Below are 21,129 nucleotides of genomic sequence, written 5' to 3'. Positions count from 1 at the left end.
TCGTGACGTCACGGTGTCACGTGGTATGGCATGGGGTCAAAGGTCATTGAAGGCGACACCGCCGCGCCTGAGGAGCTGGGTTGAGCTCTAGTAATATGCTTCGCATAAAACACAGCAGAAGGTACACTGTCGGGCGACATTCGCATGAAGATGTGTGAGAACGCGTAGAGCACCAGCATATTTCATCGCGTGATAGGCAGCCTTGACTTCAGAAAAATTTGGAACCTAATGAGTGCTGCAAACGATTGGATATTATTCAGTCATTTGATTCTTGTCTGTAGCGTGGAAGTTGTTTGTTGACTTCGGGAGGCAAACGGGAGCCTTTGTCCAGCCTTTATTTCTGATGTGTCCCAGCCGTGGTTTCACTAGGCTCATTGAAGCACTTTTTGAACGTACTCTAAATTTTCCTTCATTGAGCTCCGGCCGAATTCTAGAATGTAGAAAGGTAGGTTGTAGAATGGCAGAAAATACCCGTTCGGCTCGTTCAGTTGAAAATAACGGTTCAACTCTTGTTTTTGCTTCAGTTCTCATTTATTACACACTCTGCTTAGGAGACCTTTCTGTGTACCATAATGAAGGGCGCTTTGTTCTCATTAAGGCTGCTAGATATTTTGTGAAGTGACAAAGAGCATTGTATGCATTAAGATTGTCATGCTAGGTAGCGCACGGTACGCGTCATTTTTCATTGTTCTTAACAGGGAATTAATAAATTTTCATATATGGAGGTGGCAAAGCTTATAAGCTGGTATGTACTGGGCACCACGGGTTGCAGATTTCTTATTTCCATTTCAGGAGTGTTATTTCCAATGTTTTGAAGTGATTTTACATTTCTGGGAATTTTCCTTTACGTCTTCGTATCCATAAAACCTTATATCAAAATGAGCACTTACGGTGGCTGCTGGGATGGCGGTGGTTTCGAGGGCGTTGATGCACCAGACGCTGGCTTGGGAAAGAAAGGCCACCTCAGGCCAATCCTTTGAGGTGGCTGCGGAGCTTCCGCCGTGGCCTTCGTGGCATCAGTGGGTACTACGGAAGCGTCGTTCATGGGCTTTGCAGATTCTAAAGGTGCTGCGGCTGCTGTTTCAGCGGCAGGCTTCCTTCGGAAGAAATCGAAGAAGGATCTCTTGGGTGGTTCTGCGGCTGGTGGTAGCTTCTTTTCTGGCCGGTCAAGGGATATTGACGGAGGCGTAGAAATTGCCTTTTCATCGGACGTCCCTTTGCCAGCCCCAGAAGCCGACTCTGGGTATTCCGTGCTACCTTGCCCGCTCTCATCTGCACACGCATCAACAGCAAGTAAACGGTAAAGTGTAGGCCAATGATAAGCACTGCTTCTTTCATTCCAATCTCTGCAAAAGCGAATTTCCAAGTAGCTATGCCTGCTGTAGTACATGCAGAGGGCTACCACCCTTAAGCAATTACGTGCAAGTATACAGAGAAAAGGCGGGGAATGCGGGAGATGAAAATTCAAAACGATGATCAAAACGTGAACAAGGTAAATGCAGGAGCCAACGTTTCGACAAGTGGACTTGTCGCCTTGAAGAAGAGAAGTCCACTTGTCGAAATGTTGGCTCCTGCATTCACCTTGTTCACGTTTTGCTCATCGCGCAAGTATATAGTTACCTGCCGTCACAAAGATAAGCTCTGCGATCTGTTACGTTCTGTATAATTCAACTGTGATCATTTTCTACTTCAAGACACCCAAGTCATCATGACGGTTTTACCATGTCTGACTTCAGAAAACGGAGTGGACAAACAGGAGCAGTGTTCAAATCACAGAACGCTGGACAAATTCGGTTTGCATTATACTAATTGACGTCTTAACCACCACAACTCCTTTTTTCGGGCCTTGTTAATGCATGTCTAAAATATGTAGGCGCAATCATTTTCGCTTTGGACCAAAATATATATTATTTAGATATTAGGATAAATATACTAGAACAGATAGGAGGCTCTACAATGAAAGGTGTCGCTGCCAGAAGCTGACAGACGCTTGATCTCTCACCTGGATTGTGTGGGCCGTTAAGCCTAGTATCCACAATACAAGCTGCTCCTATACCCCGTGCTCGATAAGTAGGCTATAATGCTCTTTTACATTCAGTTAGGGCACAGGAAGGTCTCTGAAAACGTGCGCAAGGCAAACACCGGACAGAATACACGCAGAAGCATATAGCTCGACAGCCACGTCGACGTAAGCCGGAGACGGGCGAGCGTGCGTTTAAAGTGGTTGTCCAAGTGTACAAACGAGTCGTCATGCGCAAACGTAACATCTAGCTTATGCTTGCCGACATGACTGTGGGAGGTGAGTCGAAGACATAGCCACAGTGGTTACGCTTTATTTAGGTCGGCCGGCCATGGCGTCGCGGGATCTCGGGAGCGGCCGATGCCGCGGCGACTCAGGTCGGGCGCCTTCGCGTGTTGGTTTCTCGCACCGCCTGCTCGTGAGCCGTCTTCTTCGCAACCGGCTCTGGAGGCGATGGTTTGAGTTATTGAGCGTTACATGTGGGGTTACCTATGGAGACATGTATAAAGAAATAGGTCCCTTAGCGTGAACACTGCAATGGACCTCTTGTCAGAGTATGGATAAAAATATTACAAACAAAAGCAATGGTGAAATGCAGGCATACAATACAAGCAAACAGAATCAATTGCTAAATACAAGCGAACAATACTCACAGATACAGGAAGTTGGCAAGAATAGGAAGTAACGAACAGAAGAACTAATCAAAACTGAATAGCGTATGCCAATGAGTGAGTAAATAAGCGAAGGCATAACGAAGTGCACCAGACGAAGTCAATAAAAATTGAAGACTAATAAATAACTCGACACGAACAAAGTGTATGAACATAAATAAGTGTACACCAAATGCACCGGAGAGGTAGGCCAGGAGGAAAAAATTAAATAAAATGTTATTTGAAATAGGAAGGACATTTAATAAGGAAAATAGTGGAGCCGAATGTACGTGATATGTGTTTTTGGTTATAATACGGAGTGACTGCTTTTGGACAAGTTCTAGTGGGCACAAGTAAGTTTTATATGTAAGGTCGCATGACTCGATATGATAGGTCAAATAACTATAGATGTACGCAAAATAGAGAGAAGTATGAGTTGCCGCTACAGGCATGACTTCTACGTCTACATCGTAAGTGACTAACACTTGCGTTATCTAAACACATGCCCCAAATGAAGAAACCAGGTGGCAGAGCTGCTCCTGTAAAACTTCGGTAGGCCATGTATCCACAAAAGGTGTGAGCACAAAACATGATGCTGCTTGCGGTGAAATCTCGAATGTCGATAGCATCAGGGTTGCCGTGGTCACTGAAGGCATCGCCAATGCTGTGCTTGTGGCGTCGCCGTGCCTAGGCGAGTCATATTTCCGCGTAGTGAAGACGGTGGGAGAGCCTTTAAATCGGTGATGAGTGGTAGCTTGCGGAAACGTCCTAGGAAGGGGAGCAGGAGGCCGTAGAGCAGCCGAAAGCCCTTGCGTTCAGCTCAGTGAATTCTTTGGAAAGAGTCGCCGCGCACCTGCGTTTGAGATGGAGAGGAGGCTCACGGGCCGAGCAGACGTTTGATTCTGGGGCCGCGGCCATGGCCACTGAGGTCGAGCGCAATCGCGTGTTCGTTTCTCGCGCTACACGCTCACGAGCCGTCTTCTTCACCGGATCTAGACGCGACAATCGCGCCGCTACGATAACGTACTACTTGAGTGAGAGCAGAAAGTCTGCCAATACAACTGAGGAGCGAAAAGTAGCCGGTTGCACCTCCGTCCGCAGGAACTTCGGGAAGCGCTCCTCAAGCATTTTGTCCGCATGTAATGACGGTGCCAAGGCGCTTTAGTTATAGAGATTGCGTGTATAGAGATCTAGCGTAACCTGCTGAATATAAAAGGTGAGGACAGCCTTCTCTCGTGCACGTACCATCTTCTTGATTGGCCCTAGAGCTCCATGATAGAAAGATATAATGGCAGCCTTGGCGTAAGTCTCGGTTGACTTCTATTTGGCAGCACAAAACCCGGGGCTGCGACTGCCGCAGGGTCTGAGATCGAGAAGGTCGAGCTGTGGGTTGACGCGGTTGTAGGCGTCGCCTGGAGCTTGATTTTACGCTTACTTCCGCTGCGCTCGGCCCTTGCCCTTGAGTATGAGGCCCGAGGCTTGCAAGCTAGGGGTGTCCATGGAGATTCGTAATGCACACCCTATCAGCCCAGACCTCGGTGAAGCTTACGGTGTCGTACCTGCCCATTCACCGAAGTTTCACTTGGACGATAACCCTGGGGCTCGCAGCGTCACAACGGCCAATTTCTTCGGCCGTGTTGTAGGCCGTGAAGCCACCGACCGGGAACCTGCCGATCTGCGGTGCCGTCGTCGCAACGGCCACCTCGGGTTCACGAGGACGGGTTGAGGTTTTCCAACTGGAGTCATTTTACCGGCCTTGCCATTAAAGCACCGTGCACCAGGTTAACTAAATCATCGATTGCATGAAGCCATTAGGAATATAGGCAATGACTACACAAGTTTGCGGAACGGCCATTGGTGTGATCTCGCACGCGATCACAGAATAAAAACATTTGAATACAAGGACATAGAGCACCTACAAGTCACACGGATTGTCATATGCTTGAATATTCACGAGATTACAACGGAAAATGGTCAACTCTTTCTTGGATACTCGACAGGGTTTCGCTAAGCTAAATGACAAGTTCTAGCTTTTAGAAGAAAGAATGCCCAACCTGAAAAGCGCGAATAGAACAATACATAACCTCATCAAACTGGAAAAATAAAGAATGACGTCTACGCGATCGAAGAATTCAAATTTAAAACCTGCCTCACAAAGCAAAGCATCCCGTCAGAATTGAGGAATTAGAAAGACGGCTAGAAAAGAACACTGAAGCTAGAAGAAGTAGTACAGCAACGGAAATTATAACAATTCTCTTAGATAAGGCAACTGCACCAACTCACGCAGACAGAAAGCGTGTGAAGTCACTCGAGCTAATTCAATCGGAAGAGGTCGATTCGAGGATATTTGCAAGAAACAAGTTTCTTTTTTTTAGATTTAGCTCCGACTGCGCTGAAAGTCTTGAAGATGTTCGCAGTCATGATGTCATCGAGGAGCAATCTAGTCTTTTGAATTTTCCCTTAACTCTGTCTCACGGAGAAAAAGTGTATTAGAGAAAAGAAACGAGGAAAATAGGACGCCTCTGAAAGAAGAAGTGGACAAGATTAAAAGATAAGCTCTTGCAACCTCATGCAAAAAAGTAACCTAATAAAAGTTGAAAAACCGAAAAGAAGCGGAAACAGTGCTCAAACCGTCGAGAAAATTGTCACCAAGACTGGAAAAAAACCCGGGTCCTTGCGACAAAGAAACGTCCATGCAGATGTAAAAAGGAAGCGTGCCTTAAAGGGGCGCTGGAGAATACTTATGAAGACAAGAGGGACCAGCAATCCAAAAAGGAAACAAAACAACGCAAGAACATTCAATGCCGTCGCATCGGGCCGAAAATGGATGCGGTACTCGCGTGCAGCGGGGCTCAAACTTATAGCAATAATGGTATCAGTAGGTTCATTCTGTGGAAGCACTGCAACCAGTGGCAGCACCACTGGCAGTCTTTTTACGTAAGTGTGCATATGCAAAACCTCTATTGATTGAAGTGACTGGGATGCTCAACGAAGACGATTGTTAAAGTGCACCGTAAAATAAAGGCAAAAACAACATAGTTTAATTGGCATGCTACAAAGATGCTCACTGGAGGGTGATCGGCAAATGCGTATCATGGCGCAGTTGCCGGTAGCTGAAGACTGAAAGTTAACTGAGTTCTGCATGATATCTCGGATAATCACCTGAAACTGCAGTCTAACGGACGAACAGAAATTTGATTCCACCGAGTGAAAAGGAGCGATGAACGCCAAGAGTCACGAGAAGACTCCCAGCATCGAAAGCTTGATGAGGTTGACATGACTGTCTTTCCGAGGGCCAGCCAGTCGCATCGACAGCAGCCAGCTGACAAAGCTCTCAAGCGCACATGCTGCACAAGTTTCGCTTCGGTGACTTCACGTTGGCGTCAGTAGGAATATTGTCTTATGAATATTGTCATATTGTTCGAAGCGGCAGCTGCAGCTAAACAGTACGCAGTGTAACCATCTGCTATTTCTACTGCTGCTCGTGTTTACTGCTGTCATCTACGGCAGACCATATCTCCGTGCCTGCCCTCTGACTCCTGCATACGGCTTCATCATGCGTGCTGCCAAGCAGGGCGTACTGCACACATACAGGAGGAACACTCTGCGACTTTCCTGGAGACCTACGGCACCTGCGCTTGGTGGACTAGAGAGAAAAAATAAAGAAAGGCTAAAGTAACACAGCCCCCCCCCCCTTAAAAAAAATTGAGAAGCTGAGCTATGCAAAGTCCCAAAGTACGTTAGCGTTGACAGAATGGCTTAGGTCGCGCAACATGGACTATTTCAGATAGCCAATCGTGCCGGGGTGTTTGCGAAATGCCGTCTGGCACGACTTCGTAGTCGAGTGCACCAATGCGTCGGATGATCGTGTAGGCTCCGAAATAGCAGCGCAAAAGCTTATCGCTAAGTCCTCGTCGCCGTATTGGAGTACGAACACAAACACGGGCACCAGGCTCGTATTCCACGTATCGTCGTCGAAGATTCTCATGCCGGCTATTGTTCCTCTGCTGATTCTTCATGTTCAGGCATGCGAGCTGTCGGGCTTCTTTGCGTGCTGCAGATATGCGGCGACGTCGAGATTCTCTTTGTCGGTTACGTGCGGCAGCATGAAGTCGAGAGTGGCCGTGGGGTTCTTCCGTGAAACAGCGTGAACGGCATCATTTGACCTGTTTCTTGCACTGCTTTGTTATAAGCGAATATTCCAAAAGAACTTCTTTTTGGGCAAGTTGGTGCTTCGACTTCCTAGGTATAATTTGTGGTGCAAGAAACATTTCTTGAAAAGAGACAGAAGAAAGGAAGACAGTGAAGCGCCAAACTGCCAACTGTTTAATGACAGCCTGAAAAAACGTACAGAAGAAAAGACAACTTCCGCTCATGCGCAGGGAGCCAAGGTGTGACAAAAACATGGTCAATGTAACATAATTTGAATAAAGCACATTTCTACGAAATATAATACAATAGATGTATTGATGACACTTTCGTTCCTACTTTTGCCAAGAATCAATACTTGCTCGAGGCATGGCGTACAACAACAGGCTTTACAGTGCGCAGGAAGATGCGCCTTGTCACACTTACCGGCAGTATTAGCATGCTCTCTCAGTCTGTCATTATTACAACGCCCCGTTTGTCCAACGCACGACTTGCCGCAATGTAGGGGTACCTCGTAAACCACCCCTTCAATCCATTCCTTGAAATGTTTGGCGTGCTGCTTCTGGCAGCCCCGCGGCCCTTCGCGTGTGATCCAGGGACCTAATTGAGCTAACTTGTTGGGAGCCGAAAAGACAACCCAATGGCATATTTGGTATCTACCTTCTTGCGGTTATGGCTCACACGGTGCTCATAAGGTACTACTACTGGTTTTACACGTTCCTGTTCCTTCAAGTACGCTTTCACACTCGCAGTGGTAGTTTTTGACTTTCGCAGGAGGGACTCGACCATAGAATTTAAGACAGACTGAGGGTAGCCTGCTTTTAAAAGTCACTCTAGTTGATGACAAAAACTCGCCTGCATCACATACACGCACGACTTGCGCAGAGCCGATTTCTGGCAATGTTAGGTGATTCCACGCTTCACAGTCTTAGAGTGCGCTGATACATATTGCAACAATTCATTTTTACCTCGAATGAGGTACGCACAGCAAACGCGATAACTCGTAAGTTTTAGATTAAAGCCTAAAAACTGCAACGAACTCTCCTTCGGAAGCTCAATAGTAACAGTAAGTCGTTTTGTGTTTGCTCTAAAAACGTCTAAAAACTGCTCAACCATTTCATGGCATGGCAAGGGGCATGGATTTTCAACAACTTATCTAAAAATTTGAGAAACATTAGGATTTCAAGAAATGTATTTTGTGCTGCAAATTATACCTAACAAATATAAGCGAACGTTACGTACGGCAGGACCACTTCCCACGTCCTGTGCTCGACGACGACGTAGGTACCTAACATGTCGGGGGGGGGGGGGGGGGGTTCCTGTTCACGCGCTCAGTAAGGCCCTTCGTCTGCGGGTGGTAGGCAGTTGTCCTCCCGTGGCTTGTCTGGCAGTATTGCAGAATCGGTTCGGTGAGCTCCACTGTAAAGGCCGTTCCTCTGTAGTTGATGAGGACTTGTGAGGCGCCATGTCGCAGCAGGATATTCTCGACGAATTTCGCCACTTCCGCTGCGCTGCCTTTCGACAAAGCTTTCGTTTCAGCGAGGCGGGTGAGGTAGTCCTTTGCCACGACTATTCACTTATTTCCAGAGGTTTGACGTCTGAAAGGGTCGCAAGATATTTATCCCTACTTGCTAAAATGGTCGGCAACGAGGCTCGAACGGCTGTAGTAATCCCGCTGGCGTTGTTGGTAGTGCCTTGCGTTGTTGGCAGTCTCGGCATGTCTTGACGTAACGGGTGACGTCGGTGGTGAGGCATGATCATTAATAGCTTTCCTGTATCCACGATATCGTCCGGAAGATTCCGAGGTAGCTAGCGGTCGGATCGTCATGTAGACATGCAGTACTTCTGGACGCAGTGCTGAGGGAACAAGAAGGTATGTAGTGCTGACTGATGAGAAGTTCTATTTTACGAGTAGCCTGTTTTCAAACAAAACGAAGACAATCCACACCTAAATGTTCTAGGTAGAACGTAGGTGTTCCCTTCCAAATACTCGACGACGCTTTTTATGCTCGGGCTCTGCCTGCTGCGCCCCGCAGGGGCGTCTGCGTCGGCAGGCGTTTGGTGTGCTGCGACACCACGTACCCGAGCACATGAGGGTTGGACCCTGCCGCGTGTAGCCGTGCGTGGCTTAGCCGTGTCCGGGGAAAAGGGATGGATCCTGGGGGTTGAACCAATGACGGGTGGTGGGACCTTTACGGCCCCTCGGAGGCGGCAACACACCCCTTTGGCCCCCGCTTCACGTAGACGGCACGCCTGGACTGACCCACCCGGGGGAAATCGGTAGTTGCCTTTTTCTATCCTCCTCTCTAATCTTCGTCTTTCTCTTGCTTTCGGTCTTTCCTGTCTCCTCCTAGCTTCCTTTTTAATTCCACTTTTACCGGGCAGCAAGGGTTAACCTTGTGTGGTATAGCCAACCTTGGTTATAACAGATTTGGCTATAGCTGTGTCGTACAGCTGGCGCGCGCAGGCGCTGTCTTTTCACGGTCCTGCAGCGTCCCCTTGTTGGGCTCCAGGTGGGTGGCTGGCGGTGCTGCCTAATTTCCACATATATCTATGGCAAGTTCATTTCCACCCCTTACTGATCGCCCTCATAAACGAGGGCGCAGCGAAGAAGCATTTAGGTTCGATGGTCATCATAATGAAAACTTTCCCAAATTTCATGTCATCCACACGGAGAAAACTGCTAAGTCAGCGAGAATGATCTCTCCTTTTCTAATGTCTAAATCAATAACCAATATTCTTGGCCAAGGCTTTCAAGTAACCAAACTTGCAAGTGGAGATCTCCTTTTGGAACTCCGAGACAAAAATCAGTTTGAAAAGCTGCCGAATCTTCTCTCTTTTGGGGACGTTCCAGTGAATGTAAGACCGCATCGCACCATGAACACCAGCCGTGGTGTTGTATCAGATAGTGACCTGATTGATCTGACAGAGGCAGAACTACTAGAAGGCTGGAGTGACCAGAATGTGATCAGTGTAAAACGAATCAAAACGAGGCGCGATGGTAAAGAAATTCAGGCTAAGCATCTTATTCTTACATTTGGTTCAAGTGTTCTGCCCGAAACAAACGAGGCAGGCTATTTGAAGAGCAGGGTGAGGCCGTATATCCGAAATTCCCTCCGATGTTTTAAGGGTCAAAGGTTTGGCCACAGTTTCCAGAACTGCCGTGGCCGACTAACCTGTGCCAAATGTAGCGACCGTGAACATTCGTCCGAGTCTTAGCAAGAACACCCCACACTGTGTAAATTGTGAAGGGGAGCACCCTGCGTACTTGCGGTCCTGCCCACATTGGAAAAAAGGAAAGGAAATTGTGGCAATCAAAACCAAAGAGAACATTTCGTTTAAGGAGGCACGCAGGCGCGTATCCTTCTTATCGAAGAATAGCTTTGCCGAAGTGGTGCGTCAGGGGGCAGCGCCACAGCGGCCTCCGGCGGCTGTCCGGCCCACACCTAGTGAGCCGGCAGTGACGTCACCTGCCCCCTCGGCGGTTGCCGCTAGCATTGCTCCGTCATCCGAGAAGCGGCCGTTCACCTCCGGTCTGGTGGCCTCAAGGGCCTCATCCTTTGAGAAGAGGCTTTCTCAACAAACACATCGCTCACAAGAGCGGGTGTCCAGCGCTTCGCAGCAGGCGATGGACACGACACCAAGTTAAAGGGTGCCACTAGCGCCTAAGGAGCGACGAGAATCGCTCGACCGCTCCAAAAAAAAGAAACATCGCATTACAGGACCGGAAAAGGGTCCTGTAATCTAAATTCAGTTTCTAGACATACAGCACTAACCTCGTTCCCGTTATGGATACCCAAATAATACAATAAAACGTGAGAGGGCTTCTTCAAAATCTTGATGATGTTAAAGAACTCCTTCGCAACTTCACTCCAAAGGTGGTGTGTGTCCAAGAAACACACCTAAAAGTAACACAGACCAACTTTCTAAGGCAATATACCACTTCCCGTAAAGACCGCGAAGATGCACTCACCTCCTCAGGGGGTGTAGCCGTAATAGTCTATAAAGGTGTTGCATGTCAGCAAATCAAATTCCGAACTCTCCTTGAGGCAGTTGCAGTCCGAGCTGTGCTGTTTTGTAAGTTATTCACAGTTTGTTCGATATAAGTCTCGCCCTTCTGTCAATTTTCTAAAGCAGAGTTTCAAAGCCTTATCGATGAACTTTCTCCACCATACATAGTCGTTGGTGATTTAAACGCACATAGCCCCCTCGCGTTCCGATGCGCGTGGGCGCCTGATAGAAAATTTTCTGTTTTCTTCGGGTGCATGTTTATTGAACAAAAAAGAATCAACCTATTACAATGTTACACATAACACATACTCGGCCATAGACTTGAGCATCGTTTCGAGTTCACTATTTCCTTACCTGGAGTGGTCTGTTCTCAAGAACCCCTATGGGAGTGACCACTTCCCAATTACATTAAACCTAACCAAACCAGATGCATGCTTACCGCATTTCCCTCGATGGAACCTCGAATCAGCAAACTGGGAACTGTTTCGAGAACTCGCGTGTTTAGGATGGTACGACATTCCTGATTTTGATATAGACGATGCTGTTGCACACCTAACTGGTTTTAGCATTGACGCTGCAACAAAATGCATTAAACAATTTAACGCAGTGGCAAAGAGCCGTCGCATCCCATGGTGGAATGACGAATGTCGAAATGCACGCAAAATCAAAACAAAGCTTGGGTATTGCTTCGAACTTTTGCAACAGCTGAAAACATTATTAATTTCAAACAAGTCAAATCTCAAGGCAGGAGAAAACGTCGACGTGCGAAGAGAGAGAGCTAGGAGCGGTACATATCTAGAATAAATACTTACAAAGACAGGCAAAAGTGTGGAATAGGGTGAATAAACTAAAAGGACGAGAGACGAACCCCCTGCCGTTAGTAATTACCCATGGAGATGGCCTGGAAGACCAGGCAGACTGTCTGGGGGAACACTTTGAGTTTATCTCCAGTGCATCGCATTACTCACAGTCATTCGTGAAGTTAACAGAACGCGCAGAGCGACAGCGCCTTGATCGGAAATATGCCAAAAATGAAGATTACAACCGCCCGTTCAGTTTAGCTGAGCTCAATACTTCTCTTGCTTGTTGCAACAGGTCAGCACCAGGTGGTGACCGTATCATTTTTGAAATGATCAAGTACCTGCATCCTGGAGCACAGAAAATACTCCTCTCACTTTTTAATGTCATGTGGACCGCTGGGTATATTCCATCTTCTTGGAAAAAAACTATAATAATACCTATACTGAAACACGTAAGGACCCGTCCTTACCTAGTATTTACAGGCCTATCGCTTTGACAAGCTCTTTCTGCAAGCTCTTTGAAAAGATGATAAACCGGTGCCTAATCTATATGCTTGAGAGCAATACACTACTAGATCCTTACCAGTGTGGTTTCAGAGAAAGCAGGTCGACTGCAGACCACCTTGTACGCATTGAGGCAAATATAAGGGATGCTTTCATACAGAAACAGTTTTTTCTCTCCGTATTTCTTGATTTGGAGAAAGCATACGACACCACATAGCGCTTCGGTATTATTCAAGACCTTTCCGCTACGGGTATCCGCGGCAGTATGTCAAGTATGATTGAAAGTTACCTTTCTAACCGCACAGGGTGGGCCATGCCTTGTCAAGTTCTTTCACCCAGGAAACTGGAGTTCCACAATGTGGTGTGCTAAGGAGCACAGTCTTTATTGTGAAAATGAATTCTTTGGGCATGGCTATTCCACGAACGATCTCATACTCTGTATATGTAGATGACGTGCAGCTTGGTTTGAAATCATGCAACTTAACTATCTGCGAACGACATGTCTAGGATGCCTTAAATAAAGTGGCAAAATGGGCTGACGAAAATGGTTTCAGGTTGAGTCCAAAGAAAAGTGCCTGCGTTCTTTTCACGAATGATGGAGGAATAGTACCACGGCCTACTATTGAGCTCGCTGATAGCAGACTACCTGTAAGCGCCGAGCACTAGTTTCTCGGCATCATACTGGATTCGAAACTGACATGCATCCCGCGTATTAAATACTTGAAGGCTAAGTGCCTCAAAACAATGAACTTATTGAAACTTCTAGCAAGTACAACATGGGGCAGTGATAGCAAATCTCTTTTGAACTTGTATTGGTGTCTTGTCGGCTCACGCACTATAGTAAATCAGTGCGCAACACCAAGTGCTTCAAAGATGTTGGATCCTGTCCATCATTTAGGAATCAGCCTCGCGACTGGAGCCTTCAGGGCAAGCCCCGTGCAAAGCCTTTATGCAGAAGCAAATGTATGGTCACTCCATTTTCAGAGATCATATGGCAGTGTTCATATTTCCTCAAAGTAAATTTTAACAGCGAACATTCTCTTATTCATGCATATACGATATGACCGATGCCATACTCTTCAATAACCGACCTGCAGCGAGAAGACCTTTCTCTTTGCGCGCAAGGAACCTCAGTGAGGAAATGGGTGTTCCGGTGCTTGAACATTGTCTTATGGCTCCAGCGAATCTGTTAGCGCCATGGCAGTGGCAGCTGGTAGAGTGTGACACATCCTTTGTAGAGGTCACTAAACATGCGCCAGAGACTCATATCAAAATGCATTTCTTGGAGCTCCAGTACAAGTACTCGTGCACAGAGTTTTACACAGACGCTTCTAAGTCGCATGCCGGGGTGTCCTACGCAGCCATTGGTCCATGTTTCGCTTAATCCGGTGCACTGCACCCTGAAACAAGTATATTTACGGCTGAGGCCCATGCACTGTTGTCGGCTGAGAAACATATCAGAAAATCAAATCTTCAAAAATCCATTATATTTACAGACTCCTTAGGCGTCGTAAAAGCCTTGAAGTCCCTCTGTAAACACAAAAGCCCTGTACTTACTGAGCTCTATTTCATTCTCTGTAGAGCGTGTATGTCTAGCCAGCATGTGATTATATGCTGGGTGCCTGGCCATAGAAGTGTCGAGGGGAATGTACTAGCTGATGAAATGGCTACATCAATCACCTCGCAAGCTATTATTCTTACGGTTGTTGTCCTTGTCACAGATCTGGAGCCTCTCTTGCGGAAGAGTCTGCGAAGCCACTGGCAACGCTTGTGGGACATGAAAGCTACGAATAAGTTTCACTTGATTAAGCCAAAGTTATATTTCTGGCCCCCGAAAACGAAAACACGATGAACTGAAGTCCTGTTCTGTCGACTCAGGATAGGACACACCTATGACACCCCCAATTTTTTACTGACCGGAAATGAACCTCCAACGTATGGCAGATGTGGTGAGAGGCTGACCGTTCTCCACGCCCTCCTGGAGTGTCGGGAAGCCGATGCTGAGAGAAAGAGACATTTTCCCCTTGTACATCGCCAGCACACCCCTCTCCATCCAGCCAAATGTTTCTTGGTGAAGAACCGTTCTTTGACACCAGAGCAGTTCTCAATTTCTTGAACAATTAAATTATGGGGTTTTACGTGCCAAAACCACTTTCTGATTATGAGGCGCGCCGTAGTGGGGGAGTCCAGAAATTTCGACCACCTGTGATTCTTTAACGTGCACCTGAATATAAGTACACGGGTGTTTTCGCCTTTCGCCCCCATCGAAATGCGGCCGCGGTGGCCGGGATGGCGTGGCCGTGGCGGTGGCCGATGTCGACATGCAAGTTTTTAGCCCCAGAAATTCATAGCACAACCTCTTTCTAGAGGATGCCGCTGTGATGGCAGTCTAGATGAGCACATGCCTATAGGCCCTTGCATCCCAAGGACTCTGTTAAGGCAGTAGTGCTTATTGGAAAAAGTATATTTGTGAGATATATCACAAAATCATGATTATTTCACGATGTGTATTTTGTGTCCATAGTACAGCCCATTGACCATCTGCATAGTTTTATCTTGTATAGGTTTTATGCACTTTAGAGCGACTGTTTTTAGGCCCCTCTACAGCCACCGTAACCTCTGCCCTTTGTTATTCATACCTCCATTGCGAAAACATTACCACCGGCCTGGCGCTCTTTGGCCACATTTGGCCCACAAAACACCACATTCATCATTCATCATCTGCCTGCTGTTGTTTAGCGAACTCTCCCGCATTTATTATTCCAAGGAAGGCATCATCATCCTCCTCAGCTTGCGGTGGCGGGTCAATGCGGGCAACTGCCATCAGAGTGTTTTATTCCGGACTTTTAGATTACTGTTATGTCACATACTTGCAGCCCGAGGCTCCACGGCGCCAGGCACCCTTAAGGGACATTTAATTGAGACAGCCAACACCATGTGTGATGGTCGCCGACGACTTTGAAAGGCTTGTCATATAGGTAAGGGGGAATTGGGCTGCAGCCCAAATGATGGCTAAGGATTCGTCTTTCGTCGTAGAATAATGACGTTCCGCTTTTCACAACGACCGGCTCGCACAAGCTATGTCTGCTTCAAGCCCGTCTTTCCTCTAGACTAGGATGGCATTGGAAGCCTAAGCTACTGGCGTCAGTGGGGATAACTGTATCGGCGTCCTCGTTGAAGCCCTGAAGTAGTGGTGGCGACTGCATGCGTCGTTTTAGTTGTTCAAATGCGTCGACCTGCGGCGTTTCCCACTAGAACTCGACGTCACATTTAGTTAAATGTATCTGTTGCTCAGCGATGCGTTAGAAGTCCTTGACAAAACGCCTGTAGTCGGCACACATGCCAAGAAATCTACGCACTCTCTTCTTCTCTATGGACTGCTGAAACTTTGAGATGACAGCTGTTTTCTGTGGTTCGCGCGGACTCGAGATTTGCTTATCATGTGGCCCAGGAACAGAAGCTCATCTTAAGCGAAACGGCACTTTTCCGGCTTCAGGGTGTGTCCTGATGACCTGCAGGCATCAAACACTCTCGCAAGCCTTCTAAGGAGATCGTCGACATTTCCGGCGAAGACGACGGTATGACGACGGAAGTCTGCTACTTCAATCCTACTAACACCGTGTCCATGACGCACCGTAACGTTGCAGTGCCAAGCACAGTGGGAATAGCATGACCTTGATCTCATAGAGGCCATCTAGCGTGATGACGGCGGTCTTTTCGCGATCCCTTTCTGCGACTTTCATTTGTCAGTAGGCAGTCTTCAGCTCCATTCACGAGAATCATTCAGCGTTACACAGCCGATTCAATGCACCGTCTATTCGTGGGACGGGGTGTACTTCATCCTTGATTTTTTTCCGTGGACGATAATCGATGCAGAAAAGCAGCTTTCCGTCCTTTTCTTCACCCAGACTGCAAGAGATGCCCAAAGGCTTTTCAATTGGTAGGTGATGTCGTCACGCAGCAATCCGCCGACTTGCTCCCCGATAGCCTCACGTTCGCGCGTCTAAATTTGGTAAGGGCTCTGGCGGAGTGGTCAAGCGCACCATTCGGTTATTATGCGATTCTTTGCAACTGGTTTTCATGGAATTCTCGATGACGCCGAAAAGCAGTCTTTGTGTCGTCGCAGAAGATTTATAAGCTGTTGCTGCATACTCATGGCGAGGCTTAGTCGGGAACTGTGGTCGTCAAGCTAGATGAGGGAGAATCCGAGATCACAAACTCATTGCTGGTGTATTCAAATTCCTCAATGAATGCGATCGTCATGCTTTTGTTCATGTGGTTGAACTACCGGCTGAAGTTGCTCAGCATCACTTCCACTTTTCCTCCAGGCAGTCCTGCGATCCTTCTTCCGACGCAAATTTACATTCGAGCAGTAGACAGTCATCACCCTCGATGATGCTTTCTACGTGTTCGGGTGTTTCAGTGCCGACGCAAATAACAGTTCTGGAGCGAGGCGGGATGTTCACTTGATCTTCTAGCATACTTTAGACGTTTAATTTACGACAACCCTCCAGCGGTATCGCTTGAACTTCTGACAGTGCTGTCGACTCGGATTTTAGGTCATTGATTCCGCAGTGTTCGCTCAGGAATTCCATGCCGAGAATGACGTCTCGTCAACACTGTTGGATAACGAATACAGCAAGGTAGGTCCGGTCATGAACGGTAATTATTGTCGTGCAGATTCGAGTAGGCGTTATTCAGCGTCGTCCAGCTGTCCGGATTTTAGGGCTTTCTCATGCAGTCTTAACTTTCTTCAAGTGGGCGGCAAGGTATCCACTGATCACGGAGTAGTCGGCTCCTGTGTCCACTAAACCATTGACTGCGCTGCCATCGTGAAGAACGTCGAGGTCTTTGGTACTTAGCCTTGCGTTACAGTTAGGTGTCAGCGTCAGATCACGGCTTCGTCATGTTGACTTGTGGCTTGAAGGTCGTATCATCAGGTTTTTTTTTTGTCAGAGTATTCTTTTCTGCTAGGTTTCATCGGGATGGCGGCGTTTCGTTCATATATCGTCAAGATATTCACTTCAGCGTCTTCATTGGCGGTGGAGGATTTTCGTCGGTTCGACGGACAGCAGCGGCACCTCCATCGGTTACTGCTTTTAGTTTTCCTGATATCGGCTCGCAGACCAGCCCCGGGCGCGGCGGGTGTATGGTTGGCATTGTGGCGACAGCCACCGGCCTGGTGAGGGCGAACGGGGCAGTCGTCTAGAACTCTAGTGAGTGGAGGCGAGGTAGCCCGGAACACCATGAAGGCGTTCCCGAAGCTCTGGACGCGCCGCGTTGAAGGCGAACTCTCGCAGTCCCAAGTCGAGGTATGGGCATCGGCGGTACACATACCTGGCTTCCTCGCAATGGTAGCAGAGCGGGCGTGGTCGGGAGCACGCGAAGTGCCTGTTTTCTTGGGGCGTTTCGCTGGCTGACAGGTGGACGGGGTGGCGGCGTCTGGCGATGCAATCGTGGCGTCATAGGGCTCCGGTGCGGGCGCGGAGATGGTATCCGAAAGCGGAAAACGGCGGTGTATGTCAACGCTTCTGGCTGGGGTTGTGGCGATGGCGATGGCTCTTCAGTAACGCCACGTCATTGTTGAACTTCTATGTCAGCAATTGAGGCCACTTGAGGCTGTGACCTTGCGAAGAACTTCTGCTATTCCTAGCAAACAACCTCTTTGATGGTCTCTCGCACGTCGCCACTGCAGAGTGGTTGCGCATCGGTGTAGTTTCGGCAGTTATACTGCCTTGTCCGCATATCAAGCGTCTGCTGAATGGTTGTGGCTTTGGAAACGCAATAAGCAAGATTCTTGGGCGATTGGCGTATCAATTCGGCAAAGAGCTTTTGCCTGACATCCCTCATCAAGAAGCGAATTTTTTTTCTTCTGTCATGTCGAGGTCGGCGTGTCTGAGTTGTCGAGCCATCTCCTCTGTTAAAATTTCGATGTTCTCATGGGGTAGTTGTACTCGGGCTTCTAGCATACCTTTGGCCCTTTCCTTGCGTACGACGCCCGTAAAGGTCCGCAGGAAGCCACTACGGAACCGATAGGATGTTGTCTGGGTCGACTCCCGGTTCTAAAACCACGTTCAGGTGGCGTCTTCTAATTCGAAGCGTACATGCCACAGCTCGTCGTGAGAGTTCCAGTTGTTGAAAATTTTTATTCGTTCATAGGCCTTCAGCCTTGTTTTTTGGTCTTCAGACGATTATTCATGGAAGGCTGGTCGGTCCCGGGGTTGTTGAAGCAGAATCGGGGACGCTGGGCCAGCCATTGGGACTGCTTACTGGTCTTCTGGTGCATCTGGTCTTCTCGGGAAGAGGTACATAATCCAGTAGCACTACCTGCTGTCTATGGCTAGCTCGCTGGTCTTTGGCAACGTTCTGTTGTCCTCGAGTTTCCGGCTTGGATCGCGGCGTTCCGAGGGGCCTTCGGTACATGAACACGCTAGCACCTCCACCAGGCGTCACGTAGTAATGGCGGTGTGTGTGCGTGTGTGTGTGTGCGTGTGTGTTCCTTCTTCGTCCACCGTCATTTTAGCGCCTTCACTTCAGATCACGCTGACAAGTAGCCGGTGGTTACCTTTCTTTTCATAACTATTGTTTCTTTCTTATTCATTTTGTTAAGGGTGGTCGGTATTGATTTGGGCCAGAGGGCTACCCTCTAGTCTGCTTCCATTCCCCCGCAGGATGTACCAGTGGAATTGTTCCTTCGCAGTGGAAACAGTAGCGCACCTGTGGCTTTGGTACCTACCAATGGAGGAGCTATTCGTATGAAGAACCCCAATGCTATTCAATCAGAGCACCGCGCAATCTCGTCGCACTTCCTGTACATGACCGCGGCACATACTCAAGGTCAGTTTGGGCGTTGTTCAAACTGTTGTTATTTAAACAACGAACAAGAAATCCTCTGTTGTTCACCAGTCGTGGCCTTTATGCAGGATCTGCTGAAATGCACTAACTATGCCACGCAGCCGGTGAGCTCCTTCATCCCTCCTTACCTAGCTTGCTGAAAAGTCCTAGTCCGCAGCGTGGACATGAGCTGAAGTGCATCAGAAACCCTAGGGATATATTCTGCAGCAGGTGTAGTTTCCGCGTACCGCTGTACCAGGCTTGTAGATAAGAAGAGGGTCTCTGCAGTAACAATAATACCAAAGTTTCTAGGAACGGTTCGCCCATCAGCGATAAAGGCATGGCGATTATTCGACAGAGTAGAACCCTTAGCTCCACGACCACTAAAATGCCTCAAGTGCTGGCGGTACGGATACAGTGGTAATGGTTCTCGATCAAGTACTCCTTGCCATTTATGTGATTAAGGCTATCTTGCCAACGATCGCACGTCTCAGGCTCAGTCATGCTGTTTGTGCATTGCAAATCATGCTGCCGACTACTCCAACTGCCCTACAAGGTCGAAAGCAATCCCAGTAATCGAAATATTTGAGAGGGATTAGTCCTTTCTCCTATTTTGTTTATCAATTTATTAGGCCCAATCCCATTGTGAGATACCGTACAAGTGTGTGTCTATGCAGACCGCATAGCATTCTTTGCATCTGCGAGTGATATTTACTCACTACAAACAACACGGCGATCATACTTAGGAACGCTTGAAGCTTGGTTTGCAGATATTCGAATGTTGCCTAAAGTGAACAAAATTTCGTTGATTTTATTTCTATTGAATATACCAGGTAATATCTCCCTCTAATACCGCTAGTAAATAATTCCGCAAGCTGACTTCATCAAATATCTAGGTGTAATATACGACGCAAAACTGTGCTGGCGAAATCACGTGGATCCTGTTAAATCTAGGGCAGCACGCACTGCTGGCATGATAAGCAGACTTCGCTGACATCGCGCTGGGCAATGCAGGCATACTTTAATAGCGATTTATCGCATCTACGTTCGACTGATACTGGCATTGGGTTCCTGCTTTCTCTGGTGGGCCAGCATACAAAATTAACTCCCTGGTTCTTCTAGAGCGGAAGACTCTCCAGAATTCTCTTGTTTTACCAAAATTGGTCGATAACAGCGTTTTATATAAAGAAGCACGACTTCTTACACTTTCCTGTCGATTCCGCATCATAACAGTAAAGGCGTATTTAAATAGTTATGAATCTTCTTTGAGACAATCACAATTTGTATTTATTAGTGAAACGAGGGAATATTTCGATGAGCACTGGTCTCGCTCATATAGACCTCGGGGTTTGTTTGTACAAACTGAGCTTGATCAACTAAATAGTAATATACTGAAGCAAGGTTTGGGTACGGGCAAGTTGGTATTCCGTGGCATCAATCGTCACTTACAGCGCATACATAGACGAGGGACAAAAAAAGGACCACGAAGACAAGCGCTGACTTCCAACTTGTTTTTATTTTCAGAAACAAACATATATGCACTGCGACACCAGGACAAAAGCGGCCCCTACAAAGCATCAGCCCGACATGAGTATGCATTCAAAATTCATGACCTAAGATGAACGAGAGCGCATGTGCGACCTCAGAAAAACCAGTTTGTCTGTTAATGCAATCGATGGCCTGCTAACTGAGTCACCATCGGCAATCGCTGCTGCTTAAATGATAAGTCTGGTGCATTCATTAGAATGCCTAGCTAAGATAGTGGTTTCTTCAAAAAGCGGCATACAGCCGCATTGTGCGCAATGAACACCTTGAAACCCTTCCCGCCCTTTACGCACTTTATTTCTGTGTTCTTGTAACCTAACATTAAAGGGAAGCTGAAAAGTTTTCCAGAAAAAAATGACTGAAGAGCAGTACGCTATGGTTTTCAAACCTCTGAATTCGAATATCGCATCGAAATTGAGTGAAAGAAAGCGCAAACATATTTTATTTTGACGAAAAGTGCATCAGCAGACACGCCGAGCTCGCGCGCCTCGTTTCCGCCTGTGATTGGTCGGGCGCCTCCTGACGTCAACAATGGTTCGGCTTGCAGACGACGAGTGAACGCGACAGCCATCGCCTCGCTTGCAGCGCTGTCACTGTCGCTGTCGCGTGCAAGATC

The 21,129-nt window shown here is 47.6% G+C and overlaps 1 protein-coding gene across 15 annotated transcripts in view; it reads right to left on the bottom strand.

Annotated features, from left to right (window-relative positions):
- Nucleotides 1-21,129, bottom strand: part of LOC135898235 (neprilysin-1-like) — a 521,227-nt gene that overhangs the window by 414,622 nt on the left and 85,476 nt on the right. For all 15 annotated transcript variants that reach the window (XR_011514790.1, XR_011514789.1, XR_010563291.1 and 12 more), the window contains exon 6: nucleotides 891-1,272. Coding sequence is in view for 10 of the 15 variants with exons in the window: in XM_065427075.1 (XP_065283147.1) it covers nucleotides 891-1,272 (382 nt within the window). In the remaining 5 variants the exon portion in view is untranslated. The remainder of the gene's footprint in view (nucleotides 1-890; nucleotides 1,273-21,129) is intronic.

The sequence above is a fragment of the Dermacentor albipictus genome, chromosome 5 (assembly GCF_038994185.2).
Source record: "Dermacentor albipictus isolate Rhodes 1998 colony chromosome 5, USDA_Dalb.pri_finalv2, whole genome shotgun sequence".
NCBI lineage: Eukaryota > Metazoa > Arthropoda > Arachnida > Ixodida > Ixodidae > Dermacentor > Dermacentor albipictus.
Note: the sequence above shows the minus strand (reverse complement) of the source record. Positions and strands in the feature narration are given on the sequence as shown.